At 42.4% G+C, this 21,591-nt stretch overlaps 1 protein-coding gene across 4 annotated transcripts in view; it reads right to left on the bottom strand.

The window, feature by feature from the left end:
- Nucleotides 1–21,591, bottom strand: part of LOC309346004 (phospholipase A2 inhibitor and Ly6/PLAUR domain-containing protein-like) — a 184,402-nt gene that overhangs the window by 121,301 nt on the left and 41,510 nt on the right. For 2 of the 4 annotated variants that reach the window (XM_081869624.1, XM_081869620.1), the window contains exon 4: nt 15,392–15,538. The exons of 1 other annotated variant lie outside the window; for it this stretch is intronic. In XM_081869624.1, coding sequence (XP_081725750.1) covers nt 15,392–15,538 — 147 coding nt within the window. Of the gene's footprint in view, nt 1–13,729; nt 14,166–15,391; nt 15,539–21,591 lie in introns of those variants that run through there. One more of the 4 variants, XR_014158386.1, reaches the window with a different exon arrangement.

The following is a 21,591-nucleotide window of genomic DNA, read 5'->3' as shown; positions in this document are numbered from 1 at the left end:
TGACAGCTATCTTCTCTCAAGTATTAGAGCCAGTAAGCCCCTTAATACAAAAAATAAAAATAAAAAAATCCTCTCTTCCCCATCTTCTCTCCCCCCCTCTCCTTCTCATATTTCCCCTTTCTCTCTCCTGCCTTTCCTACTTTTATGGTGTTCTCTCTATCATCATTACCATCATTATTGCTATTAATTTTATATATACCCCTTTCTACTAATTTCCTTTGTATCACTGTGTCATTTGTATCTGCTTATTCTAACAGAATTTCTAAGGACTGGAGTACAGTAATATGTGTGTAATCACTTTTAACAAGATGTGGCATTTTTCCTCCCCATTTATTTTCAATGTTTCATTATTTAGGCAACCCCCTCACACTGAAAAAGCAAGAGAGAGAGAGAGAGAGAGAGAGAGAGAGAGAGAGAGAGAGAGAGAAAGAGAGAGAGAGAGAAGGCAATGCTAAGATATCGCAACCGTGTGATGGTATGAAAGCATTGGTTCAAGCTTTAAATATAAAATAAAAGGCTTAATGTGCTGCAAGACTTGGGGGGGGGGATCTCAACCTGGTGGAGAAGTGGACATATCCCAGGATGAGAGGCTGGGTGAGAAAAGGAAAGCTCTAAGGTGAAAATGGGGAGGGCCTGCCATTGGGAGGCAAGGAGTGTGCTTGTGACTTGTCAATGCTGTGACTTGTTTCCAAAGCATTTTGAGGATGAAATTTCTTGCTTCCACTGGGAACTTTACTCCACTGTTTCAGCATGTGATGTTATAGAATACTAAGGTTAAAAGCCCAAATGAAAAGAAAGAGAGATGTTAATGGACTAAGTAAATTTATGTGAAACTAGTTTTGAAAAACTGCTACAATGATGTATATGGAAACTCAGCCAGGGGGATTCGAGGAAGTCACCCAACAATGATAACCAAAGTGGAATTTTTACAGTTAGGATATATGTTTGTTTGTTTGCTTGCTTGTTTTTTGATGTTTTCTTTTTAAGTTTGTTATAAATTTGGAAAATGAATAAGAAAAATGGGGGGGGGAATCAAAGTATAGTGAGCATGTTAATGGTTTTGTCTGTTTTCGCATCTCTGTGTTAGATAATACTTATTTTTCCCATTAAAAGACTAACCAGAACCAGCTCGAGGGTCATTTTGGAGGTTACTGGGATATAATAGTTGGGTTGTAAGGCACATATCTTAACATCCAGCAAGAATATGGATTGAAGGGGCAGTGGAACTGTGCAGGATCAGATCTTATATAATAATAATAATAATAATTTGTTATTTATACCCCGCCCATCTGGCTGAGTTTCCACAGCCACTCTGGGCAGCTCCCAATCAAATGTTAAAAACAGTACAGCATTACATATTAAAAACTTCCCTGAACAGGGCTGCCTTCAGATGTCTTTTAAAGATAGGATAGCTGCTTATTTCCTTCACATCTGAAGGGAGGGTGTTCCACAGGGTGGGCGCCACTACTGAGCCCAATACATCCCCCCCTGTAGAACCTGCCCCAGCCATTCTATTGGCTGAGGCCCACTCCCAGGCAGCCCTGACCCTTCCCCTTAAAAAGCAAAATACAATCTTCCCACCTATCAGAAGGAGGATCTAATCCTGTATGCAGCTGCTTCGAGGGGCAAGAAGAAGGAGAGGCCTAGCTGGTAAGGCAAGCCATCCCTTCTCAGGAAGAGACAAAGCTGCCTAGTAGGTCCCTCTTTTTCACACTTTCTCCTCATCCTGCCTGACCCTCCACCCTTTAAGAGCCCCTTATAGTCCTATGTTGTTCAACCCAACCTGTAGTCATCTGAGGATGTCTCATCCTATTTGAGTTACAGATAGGTAGCCGTGTTGGTCTGCCATAGTCAAAACAAAACAAATTCCTTCCAGTAGCACCTTAAAGACCAACTAAGTCAGTTCTTGGTATGAGCTTTCGTGTGCATGCACACTTCTTCAGATATCTGATATTCAGATATCTGATATCAGATATCTGAAGATACTTCTTCAGATATATGCACACTTCTTCAGGTATCTGAAGAAGTGTGCATGCACACGAAAGCTCATACCAAGAACTGACTTAGTTCATCCTATTTGAATGAGGCACAGGTCCTCTGAGTACTGCTGATTGACTAAGGATCCAGGCCTTGGCCAAATCCAGTGCACAGCCCTAACATGTTAATTATTAAGTAGTGGGTTGACATAGCAGACGGCACAGAGATTTCTCCAAGTAGTTCTTTATAAGTAAGCTGGAACTGAACTGAACTGAACTGAACAGCTCAGCCGGCCTGCTTTTATAGGCAGCCAGCTGTCAACATTGTAACAACAACACCCCAGGGTTTCCCACCTAAATTAACTGACGTGGACCTGAGTGAAAACTATATACACAATACCTCTGGTGGCCAGGGTGAGAACTTCAATACATAACATTAATGATTCTAAAATGATGCAGAAACTTACGGCTGAGAGTTGCATTGTTACACATTTCAGTGTTGCAGCATTGCATCTTTATCCCAAAAAATTACCATCTGCTGCAGTGAAGCTGTAATTGCCTGAGAAACAATCATTGGATGACGTGCATTTACTTGAAAGTTGCACTCTCGGTTTCACTGTGAAAAAGAATTTGAAAGAAATATTTAGGTCTTGGAAAAATATGCAGGTCTATTGCTCCTAATTTTGTAATTTGTAATTTTCTGTGTTGCCTGTGTTACCTTTTCAAACTAAAAATATGGAAAATAGAGCTAACTATATGGAAAATATTATTAAATTGGGCAATGGAATGTATGCAGAACTTCATTTGAGGTCAATTTGTAGCATGAAGACTCATGCCTTCCTCTATGCATCTGATAATGCATCTGACATACACTGCACTCTCTCTTCTAGTTGATCGTAACAGTTTGCAGGTTGGGAAAAAGGCTTCCCTGACCTGTTGTTCCCAATGCAAGACACTTCGCAAGACATTGCATTGCACCAGCCTCACTGCCCCCTTGCCGCTCTGCCTCCAAAAATGTAGCAGTGATGTTGGAACAGATGGTCAAGTGAGCACCACCATCCCACCCAGAATTGCCCCAAGGCATTTTGGCATCTGAGGCAAACCACAAAATGGCACCCACACCCTCCTGGGTAGAAGGTGTGGGTGAATCAGGAACAAGCAAGGGGATCAAATCAGCCTTAACCAATGGTTGAAGTAGGAACCAACGTTCATCAGGGTGGAGGGGCCCAATTTGAATCAAACTGGGTAACTGAAGCCTATTTTAAGAAGCGAACAACAGGAATACTTCCTTTCTGTTGTTTCCTTCCTCATCGTTTTATAACTGAGAATTATTTCAAAATTACTTGAAGGGAGATAAGGAGCCATGAAGGTGTGAAGCACCTTCATTTCCCATCCCAGTTGCTCAGCTTTTGAATAGTTTCTGTGAAAGGACTCTCAATTTTAATGTAATTTATGCCAAAGGGGATATTGAGATTACAGTCAGGTTGAAGTTGCTTCAGGCTGAGCATTTTCAGGTTGCGCTCCACGGCGACCCAGAAGTAAAGGAATGTGTTACTTTTGGGTTTCACCACTCGCACACGCTCAGGTGCTCAAAATGAAGTCACGCGCATGTGCAGAAGCGGCGAATCACAACCTGAACAGACACGCAGACACAGGTTGCGTTCTGCTCTGGATGCAAACGGGACTCCGGAACGGATCCCATTTGCATCCGGAGGCAGGGGCGCCGACTTATAAAAAATATTGGGGGGGCGGGGGCCCATACAGACTTATAAAAAATATTGGGGGGCCCCAAGACCTCCAAACCGCTGCTGCTGGGGGAACGAAAGGGGCGAGCCCCGGGCTGCCCCGACCTTAAGTGAACCTGTGAGGGCCTGCCCTTTGCGGCAGCCGATTGGCTGCCGCCGTGGGCGGTGAATATTAATGAGCTAGGGGGAATCCCCGCTTCTCGCGGGGCTGACGCCAGCCCCGCGAGATTGTTGATGGGTCGAGAGCCCGCAACCCCACCCCCTCTCTAGATCGGGAGTGGCTTGTTTTAACTCATTACTGAATGTATTTTAAAAGGTAACTATCGTCAAACAAGGAAAATAAAAAATACCAACATAATTTTGTGATTTTACAAAGCATAATATAACTAATAATTTTCTTAAATTATTGGGGGGGCGGAGCCCCCCAAAGGAATTTTTGAGGGGGCTCGGGCCCCCTCAGACCCCATGGAGTCGGCGCCTATGTCCGGAGGTACCACTGTATATTCCAGGCTTATTGTCTAGTTTGATAACCTAAACTAAACTGGGGTAAATTGGTTTGGGTCAAAAGGGATTTCTAGTTAATGCAAATCAAGTTCTCTAAGCTTGGAGATAAGCACCCAAATTCAGCTTACTTCAGGATCGGGAAACTGTGATCCAGATGTTGCTGCACTACATCTTCCATCATTCCTGACTGGTGCCTGGCTAGCTGAGCCTGATGGGAGTTCTAATTCATCTACTGCTGAAGCGCCACAGCTTTCTTACCTCACCTTTTTCATAGGTGAGTTGCCCCAGAAATAGACCTATATGCTAGTAGAACCCTTAAAGTTCAATTATCTTAACCTGGATCTACTGCAAAAGAAAAAGACAAAAAATCAGGCAAATCTTACTTATATTTGTACTCAGAGCACTGGCAACACAGGTATGTTCATTGAAGTCACAACTTATTCTGTCATAGCCATTATATGTCAGTCCTGTTTTGTTATAGCCAAAGAAGCAGTCCATAGGTAATGCTGATGACAGAAGCAAAAGTTTACTTTAAATTTCCCCCCACAATGGCTGAGACTGCCAACCATATTCTTCAGTCCCTGACTGCAGTCCTCATTAGCTACAAATATGTACACAGACAGCTAATGCTATCACATCCAAGGCCTATAGGAAGTTGCTGGGTCCTTGATGGATAAAGGTGTCTTCTGAGCAAATGCCTCTGTTTTTGCACTTACTTGGTGTTGGGTTTTACTGAATTAGAATAAACAATATACTTTTTCTGATCTTCCAGGCCACTAATCAAAGTGCAATGAAAGCCTCAAGGCACTGCTCAGGTGACTGCTCAGCTGGCAAAGCTAGACATACCTCAGGGCTGTTGAAAGGTGCCAGGGACACACTGGTAGGCACTGAATAGAATACAATGACTCCAAGATCATTACTGAGAGCTGATTAAATAATTTCCTGGAACTTTGCCCCGCCTTGTTCTAATTGCACCAGATTGTTGGGACAGGGAAAGATACTTTGACTAACCTGTTCTATTTGGTGATGACTCTCCTTAGCCACATTGTCTTGAATTGAAGCCAGCTCATTCCCACAGGGATCCCACAGTAATCTGTTGAGATGCTGGACTTGAGGGGTGATTGCCCTGATCCAGCATGCTCACCTTATGTTTAACTGGTGATGGCCAGAGCAATACCCTCATTTCCCACCACCCAAGGTATTTTTTTAGCCACACACAGCACAGAAGGCACAGAGGACATTCTGCACTAAGCTGTCTATCTTGGGGTGTCCTTCTCTTTGTGTCATGATTTATGTTAGGACTACCTAGCAGTGCTTGTTGGCTTTGGGAAGAAGAGGGTTGTACTTAGGACCCTGTCAGAATCCTCACCCCTTCTGCCAGAAGCCGTACAAATGCCTCCTTTTGCTGCTTCTTTCAGACCAGAAAGAAGGGGCTTGCCCAACCATTGCACTGTTCCCACACCTCTGTATTGTTTAGCCTAGGCAGTAGTCTAAGCCAAATGTGCAAAGAAGAAATACATACTCAGAAAAGCCCTCATAATGCCGGACTAATCAAAAGCCAAGGAGGAACGAACCAGCAGGTGACCTATGGAAGAAGAAGGAGCTGACTTGGATGGATTATGGGCCAAGGAAATGTGCCCAAGGATTCCACCAAGGAAGGACTGTTCCAGTGAAGAGCAGGAAATTATGGAAATAGAGAGTGCATACTTTCCCAGAAATCCTATATTTCTATATTGTAACACAAAGCTCTTATTTAATATTGGATGCAATCCTTTTAAGGAACTCTGTGGGAGTCAGCCAGATGCCTCTTCCAGTCTAGCCACACCTACATTGTCAGTAAACAGTAGACAGGTACTTTAAATGAATGTGTTCTTCTCTCGGGCTTTATGATAAAACTGAGCTGGAAACAACCTAATCCTAATGAGGCACAAAATAATCAAAAATTAGCATGTCACAGACATGCTCTTCCCAGAAATCAGGGGAACCTGGAACCTGCTTGTATCCATGGGGCCATTTTAGTTTGCACTGGCAGTTTTGTAGCTTATCAGTATTTTCTTTCTTTTTATACAGTCGTGATGGCTACCTTCCCTCCAGTATGAGAGCCATTAAGCCTATTAATCACAGCTGTCAACATTTCCCTTTTCTTGCTAGGAATCCTATTCAGAATAAGGAAATTTCCCTTAAAAGGGGGGAAATGTTGACAGCTATGCTATTACCCTATTTTTTTGCTCCATAAGATGCACCTGACCATAAGACGTTTTTTAGAGGGGGAATGCAAGAAAGTTTTTAGATGGGGAATGCAAGAAAAGAAAAATTCTTTAAAGGGAGCATTGAGCAGAGCTTGTATGCATCCCAGGCTCTGCTCAGTGCTCCTTTCACAAGCCGTGAGGAGTGTGTATGAGGGCTGCCCTTCTCCCTCCTTGGGGAAAAGCCCCCAATAGTCACACACACGCCCCACACGGCTCTTTAAAGGGAGCGCGGCTCTTGGGGCTTTTCTGGGAGGTGGGGGAAGGGACAGAGCTGCGTGCTCTGTCCCTTCCCCCACCTCCCGCAAAAGCCAGAGCTAGCCCCGCAAAGCCTCCGCAGGGCAGCAGGATGAAGGCTTCCCATGCCCTGCGGAGGCTTCACACAGCTAAGCCAGAAACTAGAACAGCAAGAGGGAGCGCTGTGAAGCGCTCCCTCTAGCTGTTCTGGCTTCTGGGATAGCCCTGCGAAGCCTGCATTCGCTCCATAAGACTTACTTTTTAGGAGGGAAAAAGTGCGTCTTACAGAGTGAAAAATTTGGTAATAGTAGTTGTTGCACATCACAGTGGAAGATGTGCCCCGCAAAGAGATGTGTACTCACTGATGGTTGCCACATCCCTTTGAGGGTCAGAAAGTGGTGTTAAAATACACTAGCTTAGACTAAGTCAGATTTGCTATTTTCTGTGTTTGTATTTTCCCAAATGTTCCCAAATTCTTAAGTGACCTTCTTCTACGATCTTTTATTCCTATATGGTAACAGGGTTCTTACTATACTGGTTACAGATAGGTAGCCGTGTTGGTCTGCCATAGTCAAAACAAAACAAATTCCTTCCAGTAGCACCTTAAAGACCAACTAAGTCAGTTCTTGGTATGAGCTTTCGTGTGCATGCACACTTCTTCAGATACACTGAAACAGAAGTTTCCAGACCCTTCTATATAGTGAGAAGGTGGGGAGGGGTATTACTCAGAAGGGTGGTGGGAATGGGTGATTGGCTCATCACAGCTATCTGCCAATCACCCATTCCCACCACCCTTCTGAGTAATACCCCTCCCCACCTTCTCACTATATAGAAGGGTCTGGAAACTTCTGTTTCAGTGTATCTGAAGAAGTGTGCATGCACACGAAAGCTCATACCAAGAACTGACTTAGTTGGTCTTTAAGGTGCTACTGGAAGGAATTTGTTTTGTTCTTACTATACTGTTGTTATTTTTTAAAATAAATATGTATTCTGTACTTTCTGTGCTTATTTGGATACAGCGTTGATTCAAACCAGAACCTCAGATCTCTTTGTGCATCCTGGGTGATATATTTTGCTGGAGACATTGGGCAACAGCTCCTGCTTTCTTGGTCACCCAGATGTCCTTTGTACCCACAGGTGTCTTCTGGACCTGAAGGGAAGAATGGCTAGCAAGAGGGGTGACATTCTAATGTTCTGGGAGGTTGGCCTTTTGTTGAACAGAAATCAGAAGCCAACAAGAGAACAAGCTCTTAGAATGACGGGTCCTTTTCATAAGCTACAGGAATGAAAAGGTTGTAGATAACATCTCCTCTTGTGACCTATCTTCAGTGATCTGCCTTCTGAACAGCTTTCATCGGCATTTTAAACAAACACACATTCCTCTCTTCCATATATTTCTTTCCCCTCTCATTCCTTCTTCCTTTCCTTTCCTTTCCTTTCCTTTCCTTTCCTTTCCTTTCCTTTTTCTCTTATTTCCCCCTTTCTTTTCTCCTCTCTTTCCTACTTTTATGCTGTTCTCTCTTTTATAGACCCTAACATCATCACCTTTACCATCATTTTTGCTATTCTTTCTATTTAAATATACCTCTTTCTACTCATTTCCTTTGTATCGGTTTGTCTTTTGATATGAAAGCATTGGCCTGAGCTTATAGAATAGAATAGAATAGAATAGAATAGAATAGAATAGAATAGAATAGAATAGAATAGAATAAGGCTTAATGTGCTGCCAGTGCTGGTGAGGGAAATCTCAACCTGGTGCCAGTAACCAGGTTGAGAGGTGGAGAAGTGGCCATCTCCCAGAGTGAGAGGCTGGGTGAGGAATTCTCCAAGGTGAAAATGGGGAGGGCATGTCATCGGGAGCCAGGGAGTGTGCTTGTGACTTTTAAATGCTGTGACTTGTTTGCAAAAAATATTGAGGAAGTAACTGCTTGCATCCACTGGAAACTTGACCCCTCTGTTACTGCAGATGAATCTCAAGGGGTGTGCAGAGCACAGTCTAGCCCTGTTGTGTTGGATGAGTTTCAGTTGGTAACATTCAAGGACATTGCCCCTTGCCCCTCTTGTCTGAGGAATACTAGCGGAGCGGGGACAGCTGACTGGGTCAGGGAGGTGATAATGCCTCCTTGCAAAAGGGGGTGGTCCCTGCCCACTTGAATGAAGCAGTGGTGTGCCATCATTACAGGTGGGTTGTGTGAACCCCCAAAAAAATCATTTTCATGGTGGCTCTTGGAGGTGGGATGGGACTCTTGGGGTGGAGTGTCATATGACATCACCAATTAAACACAAGAGGGGTGGGGAATAAACAATTGACAGGAAGTAGTATTATTATACTACTGATGCCTGTTGTATGCATGACCAAAGTATCTTGCCAGGTGCAAAGGCACAATGGTAGTATTTCTCCTGGCGGAGTTGGGCCCACCCTCACTTAAATATAGTGTACCCACCTCACAGAACACCAATTACCTGAATTCTTACAGACTACCCCACAGTCTTTTCTTTTTGTAGAGGAATCTCTCCCCTCCTGACTGGAATGAGACCTAAGTAGACTGTATCTTTCCAGCTTCTACTTCTCCTTGTTCAGCCTCCCAGTTAATTCCTGACCTATTACTCTTACAGGACACAACACACTATCCTTCATGCTAAGCTCAGTGACACCTCTCTCTAGCTTTTGATATATTCCCCAGTGTGGATGCTTCTACCCAGAACCAACTCTCTCTCCTCTCACTCCCTACCTTGCTACCTCCCAACCTATTATCCCAACTTCTGTCCCAACCTAAAAACCTGTCTCTCCAAATCCTCTCCTTTTCAACATTTCTGCCATCTCGATCCTATTTAACCTGCGGCCCGATAGCAGCAGGAATCCAATATGGGTACGACTTTCAGCGATCCTCATATCTTAGGAACCTGTCTGTACCGACCTATCAGCATTTATTTACCAAAGCCAGACTAAATGTATTTCCTTCAGAAGTGCTAAATGGTAGACTGAGAGGCATCACTTATCAGAATAGGCTTTATGTTCTCAGAACATCGACTGCATGAAGCATATCTTACTGCATTATGGGCAGTACGAGCAAGCAAGGGACCAAATGATCAAACCCCTACTAGCAAATCTGCCGGGAAAATCTGAAGCCTCCCATATTAAATATCTTTTGGATGACAGGTTTGATGATATTACACTGGCCATGGGAAAGTTTCTTTGGGAAGTCAAAAGAAACAATGATCATCAAGCTCAAGACAAAACAAAATGAGCGGCTCAGTTTCTCTCTCTCTTTTGTGGTTGGCTGTCTTAACTGTATTTTCTTCTGAAATTGTTCTATAGGTCTTTGGACCTCAGTAAAGATTTTATATAGATAGATGATAGATGATAGATAGATAGATAGATAGATAGATGATAGATAGATAGATTGATAGATGATAGATAGATAGATAGATAGATAGATAGATAGATAGAGATAGATAGATAGATAGATAGATAGATAGATAGATAGATAGATAGATAGACAGATGATAGATAGATGATAGATATCCACAGGAAACAAGGACTGGAGGAGACTAGCAGCACCTCCTAATGGCCAAGGATAAGCATCAAGGACTCTCTGTCAGTTTTATGTAAGTTTGTTTACAAGAAAAACACATCCAGAGCATGGCATGCCACAGACAAAGCACAGCCAGCCTCTTCTCCTTCTCTCTCACTCAGCCGGCCTGAGTCTGAAGCCTGAAGTCTGAAGCCTGCCTCCCCCAGTTCCTCTCTGGGCATACTGCCAAACCTTCACGCTGAAATGTCAGGAATGCCAGAAATCTTTAAGGGCTGCCTGCCTGGCCCCCTGCTTTTGATCCTTCATTCCATAGTTGCAGAGAGAAACCTGTGCCATGCTCTCTAATGAGGAGGGGGTGCATCCTGGCCAGTTCATCCAGTAAGTCCCCATTAAGCCCGACTCGATACAACGTCACGTGGGGCTTATCCCCAAATTCCAGCTGTTGTCACCACATTTTTTTTAAAAAAAATAATTTTTATTCATTTTTCAAACACATAATAAAAACAAACAAAACACAAGACAAAAACATACAAAACATTTAAACATGTATAATTTCATACTCTTATTTTCATACACCTTCTTTCCTCCGACTTCCCCATACCTCCCTTTCGCTGCATCCTTATTTTGAAATTCTTTAGCAACCCTTTAGTCAGTTTGTCTATTAGTTCCCTTTCATTACGTTTCCATAAGCTTGTTAGTTACAGCTGTAATTCTCTACTTCTTACCCCTTGACATCTTAACATTCCTCAATTTTACAACAATTTTTAAGATATATTTTGAATTTCTTCCAGTCCTCTTCCACTGTCTCTTTCCCCTGGTCGCGGATTCTGCCGGTCATCTCTGCCAGTCCCATAAAGTCCATGACCTTTGTCTGCCATTCTTCCAGAGTAGGTAGTTCTTGCATCTTCCAATACTTTGCCAGAAGAATTCTTGCTGCTGTGGTAGCGTACATAAAAAAGATCCTATCCTTCTTTGGCACCAATTGGCCAACCATGCCCAGGAGAAAAGCCTCAGGTTTCTTAAAAAAGGTCCACTTAAGGACTTTCTTAATTTCATTATAGATAATTTCCCAAAAGGCTTTAACCCTCGGGCAGGTCCACCAAAGGTGATAAAAAGTACCTTCAGTCTCATTGCATTTCCAACATTTGTTATTGGGCAAATGATAAATTTTTGCAAGCTTGACTGGGGTCATGTACCACCTATAGATCATTTTCATTATGTTTTCTTTTAAGGCATTACACGCCGTAAATTTAACACCGGTGGTCCATAACTGTTCCCAGTCAGCGAACATAATGTCATGACCGATGTCTTGTGCCCATTTAATCATAGCTGATTTCACCATTTCATCCTGTGTATTCCATTTCAACAGCAAGTTATACATTCTTGACAAATTTTTTGTATTGGGTTCTAACAATTCTGTTTCTAATTTTGACCTCTCCTTCTGAAATCCTATTTTCCTGTCCTGCTTAAATGTCTCATTTATCTGATGGTAATGCAACCAACCTCGAACTTTGGACTTTAATTTCTCATAACTCTGAAGTTTAACCTTTTCACCATCTTGTTCTAGAATTTCACAATATTTTGGCCATTTAGAGTCCATATTAAGTTTTTTCACCGCCTTAGCTTCCATTGGTGTGTTGTCACCACATATTGAACTCCAACCAAAATTGCATCACTATTTTACTCCCCTGCCTCAAATTAAGCAATTGCCTGGAAGTGACAGCCAGCCTATGGGGGTCTTGGAACATTGTATCCATGAACGCCAAAATCCTGCAAACATTGTATCCATGAATGCCAAAATCCCGCCTTTCTTCTCCTTCCCTTCTGTTGCTCTTAAAGCTTCTCCAGTCTCCCCATTCAGGGACTGAATTGCTGGCCTGTCTCTTCCCCAGGGGGATGTGGGTGGTGCTGTGGTCTAAACCACTGAGCCTCTTGGCTTCCTGATCACGGGGTGAGCTCCTATTGCTCTGTCCCAGCTCCTGTCAACCTAGCAGTTAAAAAGCACACCCGTGCAAGTAGATAAATAGGTACCACTGTGGTGGGAAGGTAAACGGCGTTTCCATGCACTCTGGTTTCCATCACGGTGTCCCGTTGCACCAGAAGTGGTTAAGTCATGCTGGCCACATGGCAAGGAAAGCTGTCTATGGAGAAACGCTGGCTCCCTTGGCCTGAAAGCGAGATGAGCGCCACAACCCCATAGTTGCCTTTGAATGGACTTAACTGTCCAGGGGGCATTTACCTTTTTTACCTTGCTTCCCCAGAAGACACAGCCTCAGACTCTGGCTTATCTGATGGTTGCCTGGCTTCCAACTCTTCCTCTCTTCCTCATGAGAACAAACAGATTATTCCCTAGGAAAAGGGGGGTGGGCTGTCCTCTCTAAACTCAGACAGCTCGCATCTACTGAGTTAGCCCTTTGCTAGCTCAGCTCAATTTCTGAGGCTGACTGTCCTGCTGTACTCTGGGGGGCCATGTTCCTGATGACCCCTATCAATCCAGCCACCTAAGATGGTCACCACACCTTGCTTCATGGATGGGACCATCCTGCATCTTGATATGCCAAACTACACCTTCAACCCCGTCACTATGTAACCAGCATCACAAATACCAAATGGGGGAAAGCATTTACAGCTCTGTGACTCCAGTGTCTGAAGTCCATCGTTGTTGAAGGATGCTATCACCAGATGCCCTAGGTATAAAAGGTTTGCCTACATGGAGATAGAGGTTCCTAAATATCTACCCACTACTTGCTGGTTTGTCCCATCTATGAGGACTTAGTATAGTTAAAGCTATGGTTTTCCCAGTAGTGATGTATGGAAGTGAGAGCTGGACCGTAAAGAAGGCTGATCAACGAAGAATTGATGCTTCTGAATTATGGTGCTGGAGGAGACTTTTGAGAGTCCCATGGACTGCAAGAAGTTCAAACCTATCCATTCTGAAGGAAATCAGCCCTGAGTGCTCACTGGAAGGACAGATCCTGAAGCTGAGGCTACAATACTTTGGCCACATCATGAGAAGAGAAGACTCCCTGGAAAAGACTCTGGTGTTGGGAAAGATTGAGGGCACATGGAGAAGGGGATGACAGAGGATGAGATGGTTTGACAGTGTTCTTGAAGCTACTAAAACTGCGGGAGGCAGTGGAAGACAGGAGTGCCTGGCATGCTCTGGTCCATGGGGTCACGAAGAGTCAGACGCGACTAAACGACTAAACAACAACAACAACAATGAGGACTTAAGAGAAGTTTTGTTCAAATATTTAAATCTCCCAACTGAGAGATGGATTCGGTATATGATTAACTTTTTATTAAGGGACAAGTGCCCATACACCTATGAAAAAGTGGTCTGTTCTGCTTTTACAGTGACGATTGTAAGGAGAAAAAATAATTCTGTGTTTATCCTGTTTTATGTAGTTTATATTTTGTAATTGCTTCAGCTAAACCAACAAATAATAATTGCATTTGTATCTGAAACAGAATTAAGATCAAAATTTTATTTTCCATAACCATTTATTTTGTTTTGTAATGATCATAATAAAAATTATTCGTTAATGATACACTAGAGGGTTCTTTGTAGTTAGAATCTACAACCCGCACATTTTTGACCCATTTTTTCTCTGCCCCTTGCTTCCCTTTACCCCCACCAAAAGCAAAAAAGAAAGATCCACAGATCCTGAGTCCAGGATTTCACCACTAGGCCTCCAGTTCCCCCTCATTATCATGGATTTTTCAATATACAAGGAGGATGTCTACACTGTCCTATTTACCCTTCATTTTCAGGCTGGTGTGAGATTCCTGAAGCATTATAACATCTTTTTTGGGTAATAAAAAGGACAACTCCCCCAGATCCAAGTTTTCTTCTGTGGAAGGCACAAAAATCTGTTGTTCCACAGCCTTGGAACGTGAAATCATGGAGATGAATGGGGGCTAGAAGAAAAGGAAAGAAATGTTGACATTAGTCCTTTACCTAGGTACTAGGATATTGTGCTTGTGAGTCTAAATGAGAATTTTAGTTAGTTTTAAAATGTGTATATTTAAGAAATCTGAAAAATATAATTTCATTAGAACATCAATAAACAAAATTTTCAACATGACGTTCGGATAAAAAGAAACTCATATGTAATTCAGAATTGCCATCATACCCAAAGGAGTCTCAAGATTATTAATAAACAGTTTATCTGTCAGGCTTCAGGAAATCAGAAAAGAAGGGGAGAGCTCCCACCATTCCTCCTCAGTCCAGCCTCTGACATTACATTTATAAAATATAATGAAAGCAGAGAATCTGAAAACAGGCTAATTAACTAGATTAAGCAGATCAAATTCTTGTGCGCAGCTGAGTTGCAATAAAATGGGAGGAACTCTATCCCTGCCATCTCCTGGGCATGTTAAAAGTCACATGCTGTGGCCACATAGCAAGATTTGAAAACGACACTCCCTCCCTGGTGTGGGAACCTTGAGTGTTTTAACCTGGCATGAGACAACAGTGTGATGCAGCGACACACAAACAAAAAGCTGGAGATGCACTTCATTGTCTCTCAGGATGGTTGGGTGCCCACTGAGGCTTCCTCATTGCCCCACTGTGATCTAAGCATCCGTAGAATCCTCCTTTTATTTTACAAGTTTCCAAGAGCGGAAATTCTGTTGCACAACTGTAAATCATTGCACTAATGGTCTGAGTTAGCCGGATACTGCTCATTGTCACAGAATTTAAGAAAACTTATTACATGCCTTTTACATAATAAATATCCTTTTTGAGCAAGGGGGACACATTTTGTCTGCAACCCAGTGGTGGACAGATCCAGATGCAACTGTGGTGAAGCAATGAATGCACTTTTTTCTTTTGTTCAGAAGGGTGTTTTTAATAATAATAATAATAATAATAATAATAATAATAATAATAATTTATACCCCGCCCTCCCCAGCCAAGGGAATACTCCTTCTGGACAAGCAAGTGTCATTAAAGGACACAGTCCAGGCAGGCAAAACACTAAGGAAGGGTGCAGAATGGGGCCAGTGAGAGATGTGGACCCTCTCACATTTCTAGTAATATGCAAGGGAAAGGGAAGGGAGGGAGAGAATAGGACAACAGGAGTGAGTCTGTGTGACCCATCCGATGACTAAGCCCTTTCCCCCTGTCTAAGTAGCAATGTTACCTCTAAAAAGAGATCCTTTAAAAACAACACACTGGGACTCATTCTCAAGGCAGTTGATGGTCTTCTCACTTTTACACTGTGTGGTTCCTTTGGAGAAGCAGGCTGGGCACTTCAGGCCATTTTCAGCCAGCACGTTGCGATCAGGAACTGCCAAAATCAAAAGTATAGTGAGCATGTTAATGGTTTTACAGTGGTACCTCAGGTTACATACACTTCAGGTTACAGACTCCGCTAACCCAGAAATATTACCTCGGGTTAAGAACTTTGCTTCAGGATGAGAACAGATATCGTGCTCCGGCGGCGCAGCGGTAGCTGGAGGCCCCATTAGCTAAAGTAGTGCTTCAGGTTAAGAACAGTTTCAGGTTAAGAACAGAACTCTGGAATGAATTAAGTACTTAACCCGAGGTACCACTGTATCTGTTTTTGTACCTGTATGTTATATTATTGTAATTCACCCAAGGGCTTTACACTTTTGGTGGGGCACCTGCAAGTATTATAGGATGAAAAGATTATCTAGACCCAGTCTGGGTTTAGGATTGACATTGGGACAGATTCAGGAGAAGCCTGGTTGGAAAGGGAACCCATCCCTTCTCAAGCAGAGATGTAGCTGCCCAGTAGGTCCCTCTTCTTCACAGTTTCTCCTCATGCCTGCTTCTTCGTCCTGCCTGCCTCTCCACGCCTTGAGAGGCCCTAATAGTGCTGACCTGCTCAACCCATATAGCCATCTGGGGCTGTCTCACCCCTTTTTAATGAGGCCCAAGTCCTCTGAGTACTGCTGGTTGACTAAGGATCCAGTCCTTGGCCAAATCCAATGCAAAGCACTAACATATTGAGGATTTTAAAATTATACAGAAACTTACGGCTGAGAGTTGCATTGTTACACAGTTGAGTGTTGCAGCAGAACTGCTTCATCTCAAAGAATTTACCATCCCCTGTAGTGAAGCTGTAACTGCCTGGGAAACAATAATCGGATGATCTGCATAGATTCAAAAGTTGCACTTGGTGTCCCCCTATGAAAAAGAAATTGAAAGAAATATCTAGATCTGGGGAAAATATTCAGGACCATTGTTCCTAAGGCACATTCATTGTAATGGTTCCAATTTTCTTTGATGCCTGAATCAGGACCTTTTCAAATTAACAATATGGAAAGTAGTATTAAATTTGGCAATCAAAAGTGAGGTGCTGTTTGTTTGTTTGTTTGTTTGTTTGTTTTTTAAAATGTGTATGGACTTCTATAACATAGGAGGAAAAAATATCAAAATGTTTTTCAGTAATAATACATAAAAGATATAAGAAAAACCACATTAAAATAAATAAATAGATATCAATTAACCAGTGAGGAAGGATCTATTTGTAATGATCTGCATAGCCCTGGTGGAACAGAATAGTTTTCTGCAGGCATTTATGAGTTCAGCTCTCTGCCACAATCAGTAGTCTCTTGCCTCTTTAATCCATAGGACCAACCTCTGTTTTTATGTTTGCAATTAATTTGTATAATGCTTTAAATTTGGAATGTATGCAGAACTTCATTTCACACCAAATTTCAAGCACGAGGACTCATGCCTTATAATCTGACAATACATCTGACATACACTGCACTCTAGCTGCTAGTCGATCATAACAGTTTGCAGGTTCGGGGCATGCTTCACTGAACTCCTGTTGTTGAACACAAGACACTTGGCAAGACACTTGCATTGCACCAAACTTACTGCCCACTTGCCCCTCCCCCTCCAAAAATGTAGCAGTGATGTTGTAACAGGTGGTCAAGTGAACACCACCATCCCACCCAGGATTGCCCCAAGGCATTTTGGCGCCTCAGACAAACCAGAAATGGCACCCATGTCCTCCAGGGTAGAAGGGGTGGGTGAATCAGGATCAAGCAAGGGGATCAAATCAACCTTAACCAATGGTTGAAGTATGAAAGAAGTTCACCAGGGTGGAGGGGCCCACACTGAAACAAGCTGGGTAACGGAAACCCTTTTTAATAGGTGAACTACAAGAATACTCCCTTAATGTTGGTTCCTTCCTGATCACTTCATCACTGAGAGTTATTTCAAAATTACTTGAGGGGGGAGGGGGAGCCATGAAAGTGTGAAGCACCTTCGTTTCCCATCCCAATTGCTCAGCTTTTGATTAGTTTTTTTTTTTTAATAGATCTGTTAAAGGAGTCTCAATTTCAATGTCATTTATGGCAAAGGTTATATTCAGGTTATATTCTAGGCTTATTGTCTAGTTTGATAACCAAAACTAAATTGGAGTTCATTGGTTTGGGTCAGTAGGGATTTCTGGTTGATACAAATCAAGTTCCCCAAGCTTGGAGATAAGCACCCAGATTCAGCCACTGGTTGTGATCAGGTGATGTTAGATTCCCCATTTTCAAAAGTAAGCCATTCCTTACTTCAGGATGGGAAGCTGTGATCCTCCAGATGTTGTTGGACTGCATCTCCCATCATCCCTGACTGGTGGGTGGCTAGCTGAGGCTGATGGGAGTTCTAATTCATCTATAGCTGAAGTGCCACAGCTTCCTCACTTCACTTTTTTCCTAGGTGAGTTGCCCCAGTGTAGACTTCTATATGCTATTAGAACCCTTAAAGTTCAACTATCTTAACCTAGATCTAATCCAACAGCAAAAGACAAAAAGGCAGGAAAATCTTACTTATATTTGTACGCAGAACACTGGCCTCACATGAATCTTCATTGGAGTAACAAGTTGTTTGAAGATAGCTATTGTATGTCATTCCAGTATTATTATAAGTATATCTGCAGTGCAGAGGTAATGCTGAAGACAGAAGCAAAAGTTTACTTCATGAATTATTAATTATTATTATTATCATTAACATTATTATTAATTGGTTTTGCAGTTTGCTAAGTGACACACAAAGGAGGAGGTGAGAGTCAATTAATACTTCTAAATTAAAAGGAGTTCAATTTTAAAAGCATTTTAATAGAATAGAATAGAATAGAATGAATAAAACACTCATTAATTAAAACTCTTGAAGCCATTGCCAAGAATGCCGGTTAAATTATTTCCAAGAAGTGGGGAGGTGAACTCCCCCTTTCCCATGGCCAACCTTCCCCCCCCCCCATCCAGACTCTCACTTAAATATATTTTCTTCCCACTGTTTGGTTACAAACTTAGCACAATTAAACTATGTAATTTTCTACAAGAGGTAGTTAATGCCACCAATTTGAATGGCTTTAGAAGGGAATTAGACAAATTGATGGAAAATAAGACTCTCAGTGGCTACTAAACATGAAGCCTATGTACTACCTTCAGTATAAAAAGTTGCATATTTCAGATATCAGTTGCTGGAACTCACAGTAAGCCAGAGTGTTGTTGCACTGAGGTCCTGACTGTGAGCTTCCATAATCATTGGGTTGGCCAGTGTGAGGATAGGATCCTGGACTAGGGATGAACCAATCTATCAATTTAACTTACTTTCAGTTTCTATTTTTCCGATTTATTTATTTATCTGCATCCACTTCCTCCAAGAAGCTCAAGGCTGTGTACATAGTTTCCCCCTCCCCATTCAATCCTCAGAAGATTCCTGTGAGGTATTCATTATTTATCTCTATGACATCATGTATCTGGATGACTGTGAAGGAAAAGTTTGTTTTTGCTAGGGCAGGTTGGGTCCCCAAGTATTTTCTGTTTCTTTTCCCCATGCCAGAAAAGGGTTAATGTGCGACACCCTCTGATTGGCCAAGGTTCCAGGAGGGGAAGTTGAAAAGGAGAGGATTTGGAGAGAAAGGAGGAGTGAGTTTTGGAGGGAGTGTTGGGAGGAGGTTTTGGAGTAGGTTGGGATTGAGGTTGGGAGGATAGGTAGGAAGATAGGGAGTGAGAGTTGGTTCTGGGCAGAAACATCCACTCTGAGGAAAATATCACACGCTAGAGAAAGGAGTCTCTGAGCTTAGTGTGAAGAACAGTGTGTGGTGTCCTGTAAGAGTATTTAGGCCAGGAATTAACTGGGGGGCTGAGGTTGAGAAAGGAGAAGTAGAAGCTGTAAAGAGACAGTCTACTTAGGTCTCATTCCAGTCAGGAGGGGAGAGATTCTTCTAGTAAGAGAAGACTCCCAAACCAGTGAAACCTTGGAGAGCCTCAGGAGTAGGGTTGTCTAGGGGTGTGTAACTGACAGAAAGTACCACCTTGTTAAGAACCAAAGTATTAAGTGTGAACAACTGAGAAAACCTTGAAGTGAAATAACATTGTAAACTGAAGTATCCTAAGTTTTATCTACTCGTGTCATAAACTTCCTTGTTAAATAAAATTGTTATTGTTAATTTGAACAAATCCTGCCCGAGACTCCTAATTATTAAGTTTTACTTCATGCAAATCCCCTACAAGATAATCTGAGGTAGACTGTGGAAATCCGTGGGATTGGTGTTCTGTGAGTTGTGTGCACTATACTTAAGTGAGAGGACGGGCCCAACGGTGCCAGGGGAAAAAGGATCGTCGGGCCCATCATAATGACATCACAAGAAATATTCATGACCTAACTCTCTGCTACTTTCTCTTGGTAACCCTGCACTCCTTGCTCTGTGGGGTGTTGATCTGCACTTTTAATTCCCCTTATCTCCCAAGCTGCAAGTTCTTTTCAGTGTCCTCTAAAGGTAATTAAATGTTCCCCATCTTACCTGGAGAAAGCAGGACCAAGAGGAGGCTTGCGCTCAGGAGTGCCTTCATCATTCTGGAAAGATTAGGAGACTCAGAGCAGAGATGGATCAACAAGGGAATTGATGCAGGTAGAGGCTTACCTGGAGTTATTTATAGGCCATGGTCTCATGTCGCAGGCAACACTTGGGAACAAATGGTTCAGTGAGGTTCAGGAATGGGTGCTGTTTGTACACCACAAAGATAAAGAGGAACATACTGAAATTCAAAACTCAGTAAAGGACCTGTCTATGATCTCATAAGTTGTTGACTGACACTTCTAAGATTTATTTTTCATTATAGATAATTTACAATGTCAATGATGAAGGCACTCAAGAAAGCAATTTAGAGCCAAATAGGCAAGGGCAAAAGCCCTGAAGCCACCTACAAAATAGCCCCTCAAAATGGCCTCCATCTAAGGATTCCTCTTAATAGTAATAATAATAATTTTATTATTTCTACTCCCCACCCCATCTGATTGGGTTACCTCAGCCACTCTGGGTGCCTTCAAGCATATACAGAAACATAATAAAACATCAAACATTTAAAATCTCCCTATACAGGACTGCCTTCAGATGTCTTCCAAAAGTTCTATAGTTACTTATCTCCTTGACATCTAATAGGAGGCCATTCCACAGTGTAGGTACAACTCCCAAGAAGGCCTTCTGCCTGGTTCCCACTAACCTCACTTCTCACAGTGAGAAAACCTCCATAAGGCCCTCAGAGCTAGATCTCAGTGTTTGGGCTGAATTGGGGGTGGGGTGGAGATGCTCTTTCAGGAAAAGCCTGGATACTAGATCCATTCCAGGAAGGCTGGAAAGTGTGGAATGGGCTGTGGATGCAATGGAGACTTTAAGCAGTGAAACTGATCCTGCTGTCTTCGAAATGGTTTCCAGAGGGTGAAAAGAATGAAGAGACCTCAGGAATGAATGTGCCAATGGCCGAGTGTGCCAGGTATGAATCAGCCACTTACACAACTACGGGGAAGGTCTCGATTGGAGCCAGAAATGGCCATGGAGCTTTCTCTATTAGGGAGCTACAAAAACATGGCTATTCTCTCTTTTTTAAAAAAAGAAAAAGAAAAAATATTTTATTCAATTTTTCACGATTCATTTGAATGCAAACATTAGTGACAATCATCAACATTTAGGATTCCCTCCACCCCACCATGGTTTCCATTTTCAAACACTTTCTACTTCATCATATATTTTCTCTATTTTTCTTAAAATAATCCATTTTTACCTTAGCTTTTAGTACATTGCAAGCGTTACTCAAATCCTGTCAAATTTTTAGTTCTTTACAGTGTTCTCTTAAGTAAATTGTATATTTTTTCCCATTCCTTATTAAAGTTACTATGTCCTGGTTTCTGATTTCCCTGGTCATTTTCGCCATTTTGGTGTTGTCCATCATCTACATCAACCATTTGTGCCTGGTCAGGACTTTGTCTTTTTTCCATCTTTGCGCCAGTAGTATCCACGCTGTTGTCCTCGCATACATAATCTGCTACTTTGGCATCTCTACATCTGAAATTCCTAGTAAAAAAGCTTCC

This window comes from Podarcis erhardii, assembly GCF_964252035.2.
Source record: "Podarcis erhardii genome assembly, chromosome: 7".
Taxonomy (NCBI): Eukaryota; Metazoa; Chordata; class Lepidosauria; order Squamata; family Lacertidae; genus Podarcis; species Podarcis erhardii.
The sequence above is the reverse complement of the archived record's forward strand: the minus strand, read 5'-3'. Positions and strand labels throughout refer to the sequence as shown.